This window comes from Nannobrachium achirus, assembly GCF_963921795.1.
Source record: "Nannobrachium achirus genome assembly, chromosome: 17".
NCBI classification, from domain to species: domain Eukaryota; kingdom Metazoa; phylum Chordata; class Actinopteri; order Myctophiformes; family Myctophidae; genus Nannobrachium; species Nannobrachium achirus.
The window spans coordinates 22,928,099-22,945,856 of NC_137824.1; the positions used below are offsets into that span (position 1 = coordinate 22,928,099).

The 17,758-nt window shown below is 42.7% G+C and overlaps 2 protein-coding genes across 2 annotated transcripts in view; both read left to right on the forward strand.

Annotated features, from left to right (window-relative positions):
* Positions 1-14,660, forward strand: part of pcdh2ac (protocadherin 2 alpha c) — a gene marked incomplete at its 5' end in the record, with an annotated part of 35,202 nt that extends 20,542 nt beyond the window's left edge. Inside the window, one exon of the mRNA XM_080745476.1 lies at positions 14,097-14,660. Within this exon, the coding sequence (XP_080601602.1) occupies positions 14,097-14,404 (308 nt within the window). The 3' untranslated portion in view covers positions 14,405-14,660. The remainder of the gene's footprint in view (positions 1-14,096) is intronic.
* The window catches only part of LOC308302351 (protocadherin gamma-C5-like), a gene marked incomplete at both ends in the record, with an annotated part of 340,087 nt that overhangs the window by 32,687 nt on the left and 289,642 nt on the right, over positions 1-17,758 (forward strand). The window lies entirely within an intron of this gene.

Genomic DNA, 17,758 nt, shown 5'->3' on the forward strand with positions numbered 1-17,758 from the left:
CCATGACATAATGTCAGTGTTAATGGTTGTTGGAAGAAAATGGCTGTGTGACCTTCTCAGGTTCATTCTGACATATAGCCAGACCCAGTAATCTTATATTTGCTTTTTTGGTACACCTGTAATGTCTCTGACACTGTCTGTGAGAGAGAGTCAGGGCCGATGCACAGTCCACTTTTAGAGCTGAATTTATTTCGGTTCGGCTCTGTCTAAACTACAATATGACGTCATTCAGAGGTTCGGGGGGTGGGTACCGTCGTTAATTCGGCTGTTTGGTGCTGCCGAGATTGTGTTACTCTTCCAACCGAACCGAAATAAATTCGGCTCTAAAAGTGGAGTATGCATCGGCCCTTACAGTCAATCTGTCTGCTCCCGACATGACGCATCACTCTCAGGGGTCCTGTTTTGTTTATGACAGCAGGTTTGCTTTGGGTGTCTCATTAACTGCCTGCCCTGTTTTAGATGGGCAGTTTTTCCAAGGACAGTATAGCAGATGTGTAAATCAAATACCAATGTTCTTGATTTTTTACATCCTGGTGTGGTGAGGACCCCAGTGGTAACAAAAGCACAAGCTCTCAAACAGAAACAGAAACTCATAATCTGACACAATACAACAATCCAACAAGGACTGACTGGGGAACAACTAATATACACATGGGGGGTAATTACAATGAGACACAGCTGGGCCAGACAGGAACAGAGAATGAAGAAAACTTTGTAGCGTTAATGACAGTAATATCAATATCAATATTAATAAAATATTAATATTAATAATAAAAAATATCTTTTTCAAAAATGATGAAAAATATATTTTTTCTTCTCGTTCACTGTTCAAAACGTAGATTCTTTATATTAGCCTAGGCATTTAAGATTCCAGTACCAATCACATTGATTCAAAACACACAGAAAGAACGTCAAGGTCCACACTGTTTCGCTTAAAATATGAAAAAGTGATTTATTATAAAAATCATAAAATGTACATTCAGACTAGCATAACTATGTCTGATCCTTCAAGCAAAAGATAGATAAATGGGTTCCTAGGGAAGTAGTAGGCATAGTATTTTAAAACCTGTCAAACTGTACAAAATAGATGGCAGGCTACTGTACATGTTATCCAGTGTTGCATAGCGTTCCCCAAAACAATCACCAAAAGAAAAGAAATGAAAGAAATGAAATAATCGAAGATCATTAAACATTCAATATCTAACCCTACTCTATCTTAGTTGCCATTGACACAATGTAAACACTGCCTTACTGTGAGAGGTCCGTTTGCACATGCGCGTAGAGAGGAGAAGAGGAGAGGGTTGGTTGCTAGCGTAGCAGCCTAGCATGTACTGGAAGGTCGGCCATTGCAGCAGGGCGTTGGCTGTGTCATTGCCATGAGGTCTGACCATGCGGCTTGGATGGAGGCAGCCATCTTTGGAGAGCCACAGGAAGTAGCGTGTGCAGAGCAGGATGGAGAGGCACCCCCCACTGGCTGGAGGAGGCGCTTGCTCAGGAGCAGGAGATCTTGCTGCTGTTGAGTGGTCTTCACCCACGTCTGTTGTCTTCACCGCTGGAGGGGGAGAGAGCTCGCACGCTCCAAATCTCACTGTCTGGGTATCTGGTTGATGTCGTCGTCGGAGTGGGAGAGATAGCGTGCCTCAATCCCACGGACTGGCAGTCCTGATGATGAGTCCGGCAGGACTCTATGTTGAGAGACCAAGTCGTGGTCACCAGGGCGTGGCAGCCCTTGGTGGCTGAGTAGTCTTTAGCCCTCCTTGTGTGTTGTTGGTTCAGTGATTTTTTTCAAGAGAGAGAGAGAACCAGGAAATGGTCTTTTAAAGTCCAGAGGTGTGGCCTCTCTGTTAGGTCCGCATGAGGAGGAGTTTGGAGCAAAGATCTCTGTCACCTCCCTGTTCTTAAATGAAGTCAAATTAAAACTCCTATCAACATTCTGAGGAAACGTGATTTCCTACATTTGACCAGATATTTGTAATCATCATTATTTTAGACACGTGGAGGTATCAAGCATCATTGTTTTATATCGTTCAGAGGGCAGATGGGTTAAAAAGTTAAATAACCAAAGAAATACATATTCGTACATGTTAAAATCAATGCATAGTTGATGTACATCGTGTTAGAATACAACACATATGTTCATGTTATGGAATGTTATTTCATTAAGCTTTAATTCGCCGCATTCCATGATTCATGATCTTCTACATGTGGTCTGAGAGTTGCAATACTGTTGTGCATGAGGAGAAGAGACCCTGGCAGGATGTCCCTTATCTTGATCGGCAGGGTAATAAAACACTATACTGGCATTGTGGAATGTGGTGTTGGGTGACACCATGGAGTAGAGAGTCAATATTGGGGGAAGAAGGGTACATTCAACCGGTCCTAACACAAAGGGTCCATTTGGTTGAATATGAGTTATGAATACAATTCATAACTGTTCATGTCCATAATTTGTCGTGTCCATATCTAGCGTTCAGGCTACAGACCCCCCCTTTTGTCATCGAAGTCCGACAAAACGGAAGGTTGAAGTCACGACCTTTGGATGACAAAACAAAGATGAGAGCAGTATATAGGACACAGATGGCAGTAATATTTACACATGTCAGATGGCAACTTTTATTGATCTTCACTAACTGATCTAGCATCACTGGGTACAACTGGAAAAAGATAGTTCTACATCATGGATTAACAATTCATGAAATGAAAACCATAAATCATAGAACATAAAGTAAAACCCCTGAACATGGATAACAGTAATACGGTAACACCTAGTTCACATAAGGAGGCTTTTGTATCACCCAGTGAAATGGGCCTATAGTATGGGGCCCTTAAATATAGGATCAAGACAGGAAAGACAGGAAAAACTAAAACAAGATAAAATAATCAAACCAAACTCATAAACAAAACTATACTCGAAATGCCTGTGGAAAAGGTGTGTACATTCAACAGGTTTCTCCGGAGAGAGATAGTTATCAGGCATTACATAGTGTATGATTTTCTTATTGGGAGCTAAAGGTTCCTATCTATGTTTCAAAAAGCATATAAAAAAAAAAAATGAAAATATGAGATAACAAACAAACAGAAACAAAACAAAACGTTGCAATCATACAGTACATAGGTGGAGGTCATTCCCACTTTTCCTAAGAGGGAAGGCAATCATGCTTATCGATATTGTTCTTTAAATGTGTTTGTCATTATAATTCTCTTCGTCCTAAATGCCTTAGCAAATATTAGTAGTTTAACAGGCCCATCTCCGTTGCGGCCTGTTATAGATATTGTCATGTATTTGTTAAGATTAAAACTTTGATTGGGTTTGACCGTCTGAGTATACGTTCTGTACTTGGTTATTTGTGATCCGAGCCTGCTTTCTAAGTACAAATATCAGTGGAGCTCACTCCCTTGACCTTGAGTTTGTCAAGGGAGGGCATCTGGTTCTGAGTATTTTGCGTCAGAAATGAACAGGTATAAGATTGTCCCATGGTGGATTAGGGAAAAACACAAGCACACAAGCATATCAATGAGAGATGGTTTTGTAAATAGTGGTCTAGGAAATCTGTGATCAGCAAACCGACTAGATTCTAACTACAATCCCGTGGGATTTGCTTCCATGACCATTTTGGCTCGGGTCTGGATGGATCCGATCCAGACAGCGCTTACAAATTATCATGGGAGCAAACAGATTTATGGTATTCTTCCTAATGCAAGAAACAAAACCATAAAGAGAACAGGGCACACTTAGTATTGCCCAGGTGGGACAAACATAATGCAACTTAATGCACAGTGAATGCGCAACAATACTACATGTGCTTTATTGGATTGAGCTATTATTTTGAAATTACCACTGTGGTTTGAATGACCATCCAAAACCCCCCTTTTTGCAAGGCGTCAATGTCCTACAGTGAGTCGTGGACCCCCCCTGTGCGGCTACTGCGTAGCAAACGCAGAGCAGAATAGGCAGCAGCAGCACACTCAAATAGATGAGCGTTGACATAAGGCGCCTCACAAAAAGGGGTGGGGTCTGCAGAGAACTAACGTCAGGGTTTGTGAACAGACAGACATATTGGGTGGGTTTCAAAACAACATATTCCGTGGCGAGATCGGTCGCCCTAGCCTTGGCAGGGTTATCGGTGTCATCCTGACACGCACAAGCCTGTAGTCGTTGGAGGGAGACCTCCCTGTCCAACGTAGGTACTGTCTCGACCATGTGTCGACGTCCTCCCTTTAGAGAAACACCCTTAACAAAGTCAGTCAAATCCACAGGATTTGGCCTGAGTAAGCTAGCGGATAGGGCGAAACCCCCCTCTGAAAGGTTGAGTACAGGACGCAGTCCCAGTAAAAAATCGCGTCCTAAGAGCAACGGGACGTGTTCCAGTTCAGACACATATATCAGGTGCTTCACAGCCATGTGCCCTACCTGAATGAGACATAATAAGGCCTGATGCATTTGAGTACCAGTCATAGCGTACGGTTGAATGGGGTGAGACAACATGTGCATTTCACGGTTGGCACTTTGTGCCCGGTGTTGCAGGTCAAGGAACAAACTCTGTGACATCACACTAATGTCCGCTGTCGTGTCCAACAGCGCTACGTGGGTTACTTCATGTTGTAACTTCACCGGGGGGAATAGCTTCCTATATGCGCTCTTTCGCTGGACTTTGGCTAACCTTTGGGTCTGCCTAGTGTCCGCAGAGGGCACGTGGGGCCTGCGAGCTCTACACGGGAGCTGTTTCGTCTCACGGACGACCGGGTCACGTTGTGTTGCGAGTGTAACACTTTGAGCCATCGACGAGGCTAAGACAACGCAGACGGAAAGGGTGAGATCAGAAAGAAGGACCCCAGGGACGAAGTCCCATGCTGAGTTGTTGACAGCCCCTGCTTTAGTAAGGGCACTTGCCTCGTCATTGAAAACTATGGCAGGTCCCAGAAGGTTTGAGTGGTTTCTGACCTTTTTACCGTATACCTGCATGTCTTGCTTGTTCGCGTTGTGATTGCGGGCAAGAACCAACTCCTTATGCTTGATGGGTTTTAACTCGGCTGTTCGAAAACCGTTTTTACGCCCGTTGGGCAAGTGATGAGTGTAGTCGAGACGGGTGTAGTGTGAATCGGTGCAAAACATTACTCCCTTATTGCCGTGCGCGGAAGCGCACCAAAGAGCGATCAGTATGCTGGAAATCACCGCAACAAGTTTGAAACACAAAGGTCTCGCCGGCGTGTCATCTATCCATACCAATTCTACCTTCGCTTGGCGAGGAGGTTTGCTGTATGAACAGATGTCAACACACACCGTAGGCGAGTCTGTGCACGTGTTGCCTTTCAAACTCCGGTCCTTTTGGGTGACATTGTTTGCCCCAGCGTCTGCTCGGGTGTCAGTCACGCCGTTACACGCAGTGTCTGCGAGGGGGCCCTGGAGAAAGGGGCACACAAGAATTTGTTGCTGTTGGAGGACACCCCCCTCGTTCAACGGTGGCATTGGCTTGACTACGGGTGGGTGTTTCCACGTCAGAGCGTCACACTCCACAAAGTCAGTTAGATTTAACGAGTCTTGCGCGGGTTTTTCAGTAGAGAAGGAGGATTTCTCCTCTGAGAAGGCAAGTACAGATAGTAGTTGCAGAAGTAACAGGACATAGCCCAAGAGAAGTGGGAGGTATTCCATTTCAGATGCATACATTCGACGGATTGCAGCCCTGTGTCTCATCTGAAAAGGACACGAGAAGGTATGAACCATCTGAGTACTAGCCTTAGTATAAGGCCGAACACTGGGGGATTGATACAACCCATTGCCCTCTAGGTGGGCACGCTGTGCCCGGTATTGCAGGTCAAGGAACAAACTTTGAGACATCACACTACTGTCAGCTGCTCTGTCCAACAGCGACTCGTGGGCCCATTCGCATTGCGTTGCGAGTGACAAACCACTGGTTTGTGCTATTAACGAGGCTGTAACAGCTGTGATGTGTATGCATCCGTACCTGTCAATCACTTTAAGAGTGCATGCATTGTAATCAGTGTACAGAATGTGTTCTGTGCATGGTGTGTCCTGTACTGGTGGCACATTTTCGTGGTTCTCAGCTCCTGGGCATTGAGTGGCCATCTGGGCTGGATTGTTGTGCGTTCCAAACGCAGTGTCGTCTCCGGAGAGACACAGAACCTCTTTCAAGGGACACTTAGCATCTGTTACCTGCTGAGATTTAGGGTCATTCACTTTGGCAGCAAGCTCTGACAACAAAGCTGTTGCAGAAAGCGTGGACAGTTGTCCAATATCAAAGGATTGAATTAGGCTTTTATCACTAGGCAAAGGGCTTTCCCGTGTCGTAGGACGGGTTGACAAGCTTCCCGACCGAAGTAAATTGGCCTCGTTCGTACTTCCGTCACTGAGACTCAGTTCGTGGAACGGGCTTAGACTACAGTCACGAGAGACCTCGCCGTCAGGCAAGGAAAAGCAGTTGTGATTGTGAGAGGAGGGCCTGCGGCATCTTCTCCTCTCTCGATCAGGATCGCTCTGTCTCTCTTGAAAAGTTATATCACCTTTCGCTATGAGTTGTAAAGCAAACAATTCAAGCTTGTTGCTGGGCCTTGGACGCTCCGTCTTAAAACCCTGGCAAGCCAGTTTTTTTAGAACTGGGTGAACCGTCCTGGAGTAAGGCCCCAAAATGGGTGGACCGTTAAAGTTAGCAGTCGTCGCTAAGGACTTGATCATCGAAACAAAAGCCTCCATGATTATAGGCGTTGGTTTGACTAACTACAGCTGGAATATCAGGGAGAAATAAATCGAACCCTGATATTTCAAATAAATACGTTTTACTCCAAGCGTTGTTTTGGGTTTATATTCTTTTCCAAACTAATAGCACAACAATTCCTCTAGGTTCATCCAGAAAGTGAAATCAAATTCAACAGCTGTTTCTTACGATGCAAACTGTGAAAACTAATAAGTTCTGTAAATTATGCGTTTAAATAAAAATTCCTCAGTTAGTCTTATAAATTAAATTAATAATCCATATGACTAACGGGGCTTATAAGTAAAAATTCCCTTTTCTTTCAAAAAGAAAAATTTAAAGAATTTAATTGAAATTTAGATCTTAATTAGAATAATTGTTTTCAAATACTGGATAAAGCACAAAGTAAACAGAGCTTACTAACGACCCAATAGCAAGATAGTTGTCTCCAAACCTCGAGAACAAAACTATTAAATAATAGAACAGATTAAACTGGGTTAAAAGAGATTAATCCAATGTAATCCTCTTTGACTGGGACGGTTGTTTGACTGAACAGACTAGACTGGACTCAATGGAAGAGTCCCATCCAGTTAATCAATCACTCAAGCGTGTCAGATAGAATTTATAGAAACCTAAGTTCGGAAACACACAAAATGCAAGGTACAGTTTTGGGGAAAAGAACTACAAACTCAGAACTAATGATCGCTTACCAGTGTTGGTCAGACGCTTAAAGAAAATGAAATACTGCTTCTAGCTAACTGATGGAACAAAACTCACTACAGTGTGTTTGCTATGTAGATTACTCACTGTTAAAACAAATCTAGTGCAAATGGCTGGACAATGCTCAGCATGCAAGCAGACCATATAGCCCTCACTGTCATAAACTTACAGGCCTGCGTGCAAAGGGCGCAGGACTGGAGAGACAGTTTTATTGTCTCTCTTCTGTAGTGTTGTTTATGACTGGAGTCAGGGAGGTGCCTTGGCCTGACGGGGAAAAGTTTAAAACAGGTAATCAAATAGCAAAGATGTACTGTAGGTCCAGTGTTTGTCAAAACTCATGCACAGCCAAGCGTGCATGTTTTGATGGAAGTTGGACAAATGAGCGAGAGAGATGAGTTCCTTCTGAGTTATGGCTAAAGAGTTGTTCGTCAGATGGTCCAGACGAAATGAAAACGACTGGCTGATCTGACAGTATGCGGACACAAAGTGTCCTTAATAGATAAATGAAGGATAAAAGAAATAAAAACAATTGATTGGCTCAATTGTAGGATTTGACAAAGATATTTTCAAACCACGGTGACCGAGATAATGAAGTAATTAATACACTAAACCGGATTACAATAGGTTAATCCAATTTGTCTTTATTGGCTGGAACGATTGTTTGTTTGATTGACTAAACTGGAGCATGAAAGAGCCCAAATCAGTGATCAATCAATCAACCGTGTCAGCTATATAATTTCTACAGGTCTCCGAGGTTAGAGAAATATGCCAAATATCCTAGTTTGGGAACTTGATATTAAATAAACCTAGTAGGTTTTAAGTGTTTGCTCTAGGCTCCTATCACTCTTCTTCAAATAATAAAGAACAATCCTTCGTATTTCATCTAGAAAGTGACATTTAAATTTTAATTATTGCGTGAAAAAGTTCCTTGGTTAGTCCCATGAATTAACTTAATAATTTATATGACTAGAAAAGGAGTTCCAAGCGTAGGAGAGAAAATCCTCCTTTTTTCCTAATAAAAGAAAAAAATCAAAAAGGAATTAAATTGAAATTTGAAACTTAATTAAAATAATTGTCCTTGATAACTGATGAAACACAAAGGGCGTAAACCATTAGACCTATTGATAGGTTTGGCAAAAAAATATTTTTCAAGCGTCGATGACCAAAGTGAATAAGTAATTAAAACAAATTAACTTGGATTAAACTTGATTAATCCAATTAATTCATCCAGTAGTTGGAAGAGTGTTTGCCTGACAAAGCTGAACCGGTTCATGTGAGACTGATTCAGTTATCAATCAAACAGTCGTGCCAATTTATAGAATTCACTAAGTCCTCGAGGCTGGGAGAATACAGCCAAACTGAATAGGGAGAGAATAGATAAGATAAGAAAACAAACACTTTAAAACAGAGCAGCTCACAGTTACAGCTTGATAGCTTTAAAGGTGCGTGGAGGCGTAAATTATGGTTGGGATATCCTTAATATTACACCGTGGTACAATGTCGAAACGGGTTGAAAAACCCAAAGATCTGAGGTGATGTTAATACTGAGTGTCACACAGAGAAACCTTTGAATTGTCCTCTGGTCTGTGTGTCGTATGGGAGGTACTTAAATCTCACGATAGGCTGCGCGTAAGTTGGGTGTGAGAAAAGAGGGAAGTCACACAAGCATGTGAGACTCCACCTCTATTCAAGATGGCGTCTTTGCCAAATTGTGACTTAGATGGGTCTATCCCTCTTGGGGAGCCGAGCGAAAGTAACCCACTAAGCACATACACACACACACACACACACACACACACACACACACACACACAGCACTTGGTGACAGGGCGAACACGCCCACACACACACACACACACACGCACAGTGGGCTCGACAGACTCTAGTCTGGCAGAGCTGGATTAAAATCCGTTTTGAATTAAGAATTGTTGGATTTACAGTAATTCATACTCTGTGCACTATGGCCTATATGGCGAAGTTCGTCAGACATATGTTTACTAATAACTCCTTTTACACTAGAGGGGAGAACAATTCTTAACATAAATCCCTCCTCAATCAAAATGCCATATAGTTATCATATATAGAGAACTCCGGCGAAAACACGCTTCGAATTTAATCGAAGTGGGGGGGTTCCGTTCTAAATATGGTATCAGGCTGGCTTGAGCATCAAGTTATCAACAAGTGTAGCTTTTCACTTAAATCAAAAATCATGCCACTGGGAGATTAGACACTCCCACGTTTTTATGGTGCCGTTATCATAAACACCTAAACACACATGTTACAGTACTCTATGAATCATTCAGAACCGCGGCCGCAACTCTGTCTAATCCATATAGTAAAGATAATGTACAGTAGGACACTGACAATACTATCATTTGTTATGCCTCGGTGCGATACTACTACAGTACGTCCAGCGTATGTAATAGTCTCGACAGACACAGAAAATGGAAAATTACTTTCTGCTCATTTCGAACAAAATATGATTAACACTGGAAATCAGCTAATATCCCGGACGAGCCCCCACTTATGTAGCGTTAATGACAGTAATATCAATATCAATATTAATAAAAATATTAATATTAATAATAAAAAATATCTTTTTCAAAAATGATGAAAAATATATTTTTTCTTCTCGTTCACTGTTCAAAACGTAGATTCTTTATATTAGCCTAGGCATTTAAGATTCCAGTACCAATCACATTGATTCAAAACACACAGAAAGAACGTCAAGGTCCACACTGTTTCGCTTAAAATATGAAAAAGTGATTTATTATAAAAATCATAAAATGTACATTCAGACTAGCATAACTATGTCTGATCCTTCAAGCAAAAGATAGATAAATGGGTTCCTAGGGAAGTAGTAGGCATAGTATTTTAAAACCTGTCAAACTGTACAAAATAGATGGCAGGCTACTGTACATGTTATCCAGTGTTGCATAGCGTTCCCCAAAACAATCACCAAAAGAAAAGAAATGAAAGAAATGAAATAATCGAAGATCATTAAACATTCAATATCTAACCCTACTCTATCTTAGTTGCCATTGACACAATGTAAACACTGCCTTACTGTGAGAGGTCCGTTTGCACATGCGCGTAGAGAGGAGAAGAGGAGAGGGTTGGTTGCTAGCGTAGCAGCCTAGCATGTACTGGAAGGTCGGCCATTGCAGCAGGGCGTTGGCTGTGTCATTGCCATGAGGTCTGACCATGCGGCTTGGATGGAGGCAGCCATCTTTGGAGAGCCACAGGAAGTAGCGTGTGCAGAGCAGGATGGAGAGGCACCCCCCACTGGCTGGAGGAGGCGCTTGCTCAGGAGCAGGAGATCTTGCTGCTGTTGAGTGGTCTTCACCCACGTCTGTTGTCTTCACCGCTGGAGGGGGAGAGAGCTCGCACGCTCCAAATCTCACTGTCTGGGTATCTGGTTGATGTCGTCGTCGGAGTGGGAGAGATAGCGTGCCTCAATCCCACGGACTGGCAGTCCTGATGATGAGTCCGGCAGGACTCTATGTTGAGAGACCAAGTCGTGGTCACCAGGGCGTGGCAGCCCTTGGTGGCTGAGTAGTCTTTAGCCCTCCTTGTGTGTTGTTGGTTCAGTGATTTTTTTCAAGAGAGAGAGAGAACCAGGAAATGGTCTTTTAAAGTCCAGAGGTGTGGCCTCTCTGTTAGGTCCGCATGAGGAGGAGTTTGGAGCAAAGATCTCTGTCACCTCCCTGTTCTTAAATGAAGTCAAATTAAAACTCCTATCAACATTCTGAGGAAACGTGATTTCCTACATTTGACCAGATATTTGTAATCATCATTATTTTAGACACGTGGAGGTATCAAGCATCATTGTTTTATATCGTTCAGAGGGCAGATGGGTTAAAAAGTTAAATAACCAAAGAAATACATATTCGTACATGTTAAAATCAATGCATAGTTGATGTACATCGTGTTAGAATACAACACATATGTTCATGTTATGGAATGTTATTTCATTAAGCTTTAATTCGCCGCATTCCATGATTCATGATCTTCTACATGTGGTCTGAGAGTTGCAATACTGTTGTGCATGAGGAGAAGAGACCCTGGCAGGATGTCCCTTATCTTGATCGGCAGGGTAATAAAACACTATACTGGCATTGTGGAATGTGGTGTTGGGTGACACCATGGAGTAGAGAGTCAATATTGGGGGAAGAAGGGTACATTCAACCGGTCCTAACACAAAGGGTCCATTTGGTTGAATATGAGTTATGAATACAATTCATAACTGTTCATGTCCATAATTTGTCGTGTCCATATCTAGCGTTCAGGCTACAACTTCTAGAACGCGAACACAAGATGAGACATCAAGGTCATGGACTCTCTTGTGCTTGTAAACTATATCCAGTATATTGTTTTTATTATTCTGTGTTACCTTCTGCCAATTCTGGCAACCCATCAGCAAAAACAATCTGTCTTGAGAGATTACCTTCAGCCTTACTTTTCTGTTGAAATTGTAAAAGCAGTGTCTTCATACTGTTCAGGGGTCAGATGAGGATGTTTTTTTGTTTGTTTCTCTAGAGAAGGAAGACTCTTCCAGCGTAAATGAAGCTGACTCTTGTTGTGTCTGTGTCTAGATGAGGAGAACGTGGTGTCTGGCTCTAGCATCCCTCCTCTGCCCTGTCCTCATCTCCCCTTGTCTCCAGTCTACTTTCAAAACTAGTTCAGCACATGCAGGAAAAATGAGAGAAAAGCTCAATATGGAAGAATGAGACATTAACCACTTAAGCCCTATTATACTTCGTTGTGAAGCAATGTCGCACACAATAGCCTTAGCTTTTGATTGGCTGAGATGGGGGAAGGGAGTGTTCGTTTTTTCACATGATAAACGATCCCGTCCACTATGGCCTGTCAACATGGACAACGCACTCATCATGCACACAGCCTTAAGCTGCCCACCACAGCTTGCTCATCTAGTGGCCCACAATGCACAAAAACAAGCTCTCCTCTCCCCCAATCATACTAGGGAAAGCAATATAGCAAACAGTACATTGAACTCGACATGGTCCATTTGGACTTAAGACTGCAACACGAGGAGAATTGATAGTTAACAGAGTGAATATTCTTAATCACTTAGTCCCTCCCCCCATGTGGGCATGTCATTATAGGTGGAAATAGTCAAAACAATGTCACAATATTGTCTCAACCACTTGAACCCCAGCGTCCATATTATGGGGTGAACATAACAGTATTTGCAATGTGACACACTGTGACACAGAGTTATATGGTGAAGAGATTGGTAGAGGGGAATAAGCGGTCCGAGTACTCAGGTCCATTTTACTAGAGGGTTCAAAGGAAAACAAGCTCATAGATTGGCTATTCTTTGCTATTCCTTGTATGACAAAGTATATAATGCTTTAAGAACCAGTCATGTACAGGAGGAGTGGGAATGGAGAGAGGATGCCTGACGAGTTGCTCTTTCTTCCACTTGGATGGATCCCTGCTTGGTTATTCTCCCTTTTGGAACAACTTAGAAAAAGAAAATAGAAAATAAATCAAATGGATGCGTGAGGAAAGTATTACAAGTAGGTCAGTGTTGTGAGGAAAAGAGTACAGTGACGGGTGTATTTTTCTGTTTGCCTGAGTGGGTTAATTTTGCACCACCGATAACACTGAATAACGCCCAGTCACAAAGTGTTGGATTTTTGACCACACTACTCTGGTTTAGTACTTCTGCTAATGAGCAGTTGTTCATGGGCATGGTCCCACCGCTTTAATGGTGTTATTTATTTGTGTGGAGGAGAGGTCTGTCTCCTTCGTCAGATTGATGGGTTGGTATGGGGGGCTGGGCCAAGTGCTGCTCTGCTGCAGTGAGTCATGTGTTTAGACTTGAGACTTGAAGAGGAACAGAGTGACTGGTGGTAGCAAAGAGACACAGTTTCACACCTGCCTGTTAACTATCTGTAGGCTATTCATATGCTCAGATGGGGGATGGGGCAGTCAGCCACATTGTAAAGCGGTTCACTTCAGCACCCCCCGTGGTGTTGGTATCTGCATTTACCTTCTCCTTTATTGCTCCAGTGCGGTTCTGGTCATGAAAGTTAATCCTAATGTCATCTTTCCAAACATGCACTCAGCGGGTAAATTACACGTTTACCTTTCCATTAAAATGCCACCGCTTCACTCCCTGACCTTTCCTTTCCTGTCCGTAGAGTGGAGGGTTTGATATCTTTAGCCATGGCCAGGCGGGTGCCTCAAATTTGATCGCTTACTACATAACAGACAGCGGGGTGAAACCTCCCATTTGCACTGTGTCATGCTTGCTTCACACAGAACATCCGCGATTAGGGACCATTCATGACAGAATTTTTTCTGTGGTCACAATCGTTACACACTGAAGTATGCTACCATTGAATGTCATGTGGTCACTCACAGAGACTAGAGAGTAGAAAATGTGCAATGGCAACGAACATGAGATTGACAACTAGAAAAGGCATATTGCGGCCTTGTATAGCACCACCATGAGGCCTATTTGAAAAATGTGAGGTGGAGTGTCTACCTTGGCCTACTGGGAGTGTTCATGCACGAAAGCCTCAATCCAACCTTGGCCTGGTAGAGACAACTGCATCTTAGATATATCTAGTATCTGGTAATAAATGTTTCTGTAAAGTGAGGGTATGATAATAATCTTTCTCTTTCTGTTCCTTTCAGATGGTGAGGGCGGAGAGGTGTCCCCCCCAATGGGAGCTGGCGTTGACAGCAACAGCTGGCACTTCCGCTACGGACCCGGTGGCCCCGGTGCACCTCCCCAGCATGCACTGAAGGCCGGTGACGTTCCCCCAGAAGCCTTCATCATTCCTGGCTCCCCAGCCATTATTTCCATTCGACAGCAGGGCGGAGAGGACGACAAGAGTGACTTCATCACATTTGGAAAGAAAGAGGAGGCCAAGAAGAAGAAGAAGAAGAAGAAGGAGAAAAAAGATAAGAAGGATAAGGGCAAGGATGACGGAGATGAGTAGAGGAGGAGAAGGAATAGAAAGTGTATGGAACATGATGGAAGGGGCATTGCTAATACAGAGGTACCAACCAAAGTCCACAGAGGGTGAAAAGAAACACCGTTACAGTATTTTCCTGAACTACATCATCACAAAATCTAACAATCTGGCCCTACAAATATTCCTTTTCACCTAAAATCCCTTAATACGGTAAATTGTTAATATTGCCTTGAAGTAAAAAAATACAATAGATTTTTCTCCACACCCCCTTGTGCCTATACTCCCGGAGCTGACATGTGGCCCCACCCCTTTTGAATCAGGAGGGGTCACAAATCTCCCCCACCCTCTGTTTTCAACCTTTCACCCACTTGGCATGTTGGCACCTCTGTTTTACCCCACTCCCCAGCTATAATGTGTAAACCACTCTCTCTGAGAGAAGACAACAACCTTGTACAACTACTACAACATCAACAACAATAGCAAACAACAAAATGCTCTGTGCCAGCCAAGGAAAAAGATTAAAAAAGGAAATGAGAAGAAAAAAAGAAAGTAATCAGAAGAAAAACAAACAAATTTGAGTAACATGTATGTTATTTGGAGCTGGACACAATTTACTTGTAAATAGCACAGGAGAGAGTTGCTGAAGCTAAGGCTAACATGACACTGCTGCAGCTTCCTTTGGTGTTAACAGTCAGTGTTTCCTAAGATGGCAACAAAATCAAACAAACAAACACACACACACGTGCGCGCACGCACACACACACACACACACACACACACACACACACACACACACACACACACACACACACACAAATATGCAAACGCGAATACACAGACTCATCATGCCGAAGTGGACAATGAAACACTCGAGACCTGGAGAGAGATGAAAAAAGAATGGAGCCAAAAACAACCAACATCAAAGAAATGTGCATTAAAATAGACACACTGCAAGCTTTCTGCCCAGCACAGTCTCCTAGACGGCACAGCTGTGTGCATCAACTCTCTCAGGTTGGAAGCAGCCTCCGTTGCAGTCACTCCCTGCCTGCTCACTGCTTTCTTAAGGGACACAGAGAGCTACATCTCTTGCTAGAAACCCAACCGCCTAAATGCAGAGAGCAAAGGAAAGATGGAGAGAGAACATACCTGAAATTCTCCCAGGAAACCACAGAGTGGAGAGTTACCAGTTGAGCTGGCCAGTGGCTAAGCCCTTTGTCACTGGTCTAGGATGAATCCTTGTAGAACACCAAGAAGGTCTCGCGCTTTTGATAATATCTTCTCTTCTGTCCCTGCTACTCAGCAAAACGCTTTCTGCTCTGAATGTTTGGTAGCATCTCATCCTTACCCGATTCCCTGATTTCACCACTACTCTCCTTCCCCCTACTTGGCCCAAGCTACCACAAGCCACCCACTCCCATCCCAAGACCCTGCCCCGCAAACCTTCCTGTACCATAGCCCACTGACTGCCTCTTTATGTGCTGATAAGAATTTTGTGAACATAATCTAATTGTGTCAATTTGTTCTCAGAGAAGAGGCACAATTTCACTCACTCTTGCATTTCTTATTGTTTTATGTATTTCTTTTGATTTTAAAGCTTTAACAGCAGTGGTTCTGCTTTTCATGCCCACTACCCCTTTGCCCCTCAGTCTTTATCCTTTTGCTGAGCATAAACCTCCCCACCCCCACCCAACCCCCTGCTCTGATCCCCTTCTCAGGAAGGGTCCTGGGAATGGCCTAATCTGAACATTGTGGTGTGCTGGCAACAGCATGGAGTAATGTGGACAAGGCCTGGGGGACACCAGTCAGGGGTCTGCTCTGTGAACTCTTGTCGAACGTCTCTCTTAAGTGCAAAACGGTTCAGTGCTTTTAAATTGTGAATATGATGTTCATTTCCTGTTTGTAGTCACTGATGAGAGGGGACCCGGTGGGATGGGGTGGATGACGGGAGGGGTAGAGGCCTCGGGTAAAACAGGCCGATAGGTGCCGTGGGCTGGCCCTCCCCTTCCATGTACAAGAGAATAAAGTTGTCCATGAAATTGGTTGCTTAGGATTGTTGAATCAAAAGCGTTGAGTCACACATTGGCTTCTATGTACGCTGTAAATGTAGTGTAGATTTGCTTCTCATTGATTGTCTCTATATTAGTAAATTAAACCTGCAGAAAATATATGGGCATCTAGGAATTCCCATCCCACAGCTCTATCCCACCAATCCTCTCTCAGGAGGTTTTGTAAAGAGGCGGAGACATGCCTCTGCCCTGCTTCTATTGGTCCCTCTCCCCTGCCTGTAACTTGTTGCCACGTTCCCCAAAGTTTTGCGGCTCAGTATGACGTCACTCCACTAAGTGGCTGCTGCATGTACTGCTCAAACAGAAACACATACTATATAGAGAAATATATATATAAATAGATAGATGGCTATGATTTTATTCTTTTGTATTATCATTTTACTTCATGACTCGCACAGGAGATATTTGTATGTACTACTGTCTCTGCCAAGCATCTTCTACCTATTGCCACCCTTCTCACACGCCACAGACGGTGGTGTTGTATGGCGTTAACTAAACCTCTTTAGATATTTGTAAATGCTAGTGTGATAACCTTGAACGCAGCTCTGTTCTGATTTTCTGTTTCTTCCCCCCTCCCCAAATATGATTTCTGTTTTTGAGAATAAGCAAAAAAAAAAAAAAAAAAAAAAAAACACACTTCCTGTGTCTGGCTTTGACATGATGATCTAACTAACACTGTAATATTGTAACTGAAATATGTATGATCCTATGATGAGTTATCTGTTTCCTTTCACAAAAAGAAGAAAATTACTGAAAAAAAAGTTTCCATTGAAAAAAAATACTAAAAAATAAGTAAAAAAAAAAGGTATATGTAGTGTATGCTTGTGTTTAGTGAGAGTTCATGCTGTCATTATTCCCAATGTATGGTGGTTACCTATGGTGGTGATGTGCTGTCCTAAATGGGCATCACAGATCTGTTGTAAAACCTTTTTTCTTTTTCTTTTTTTGGACACCTGCTCATCAACTGTGACGGTGAAGTAGTGAATTTCATTTATTTTTCAGCTTTCTTTTTTATTTTACCTAAATGGATACAGTGGTAATGTGTTTTGTTTATAAATCACTAAATAAAGTTTTCTTTCTTAAAAATGAGATTGAACTTGTGACCTTGGATGCTTGTTTGGGGGGAAATAAACGTTTACTCTATATAAGACCAGACGTCTTCACATAAATATTACTTTCTTTTCTACATAGTTTCTCGTTTTCTCTCTTTCTGAATTGTACATTTGCAAAATTTTATTTCAAAACCTGAATGTGAGCAAGTAAAGGGCATTTTGAAGGTTAGTTTGTTTACTTAGTCTAGGAGAGTGAGTGG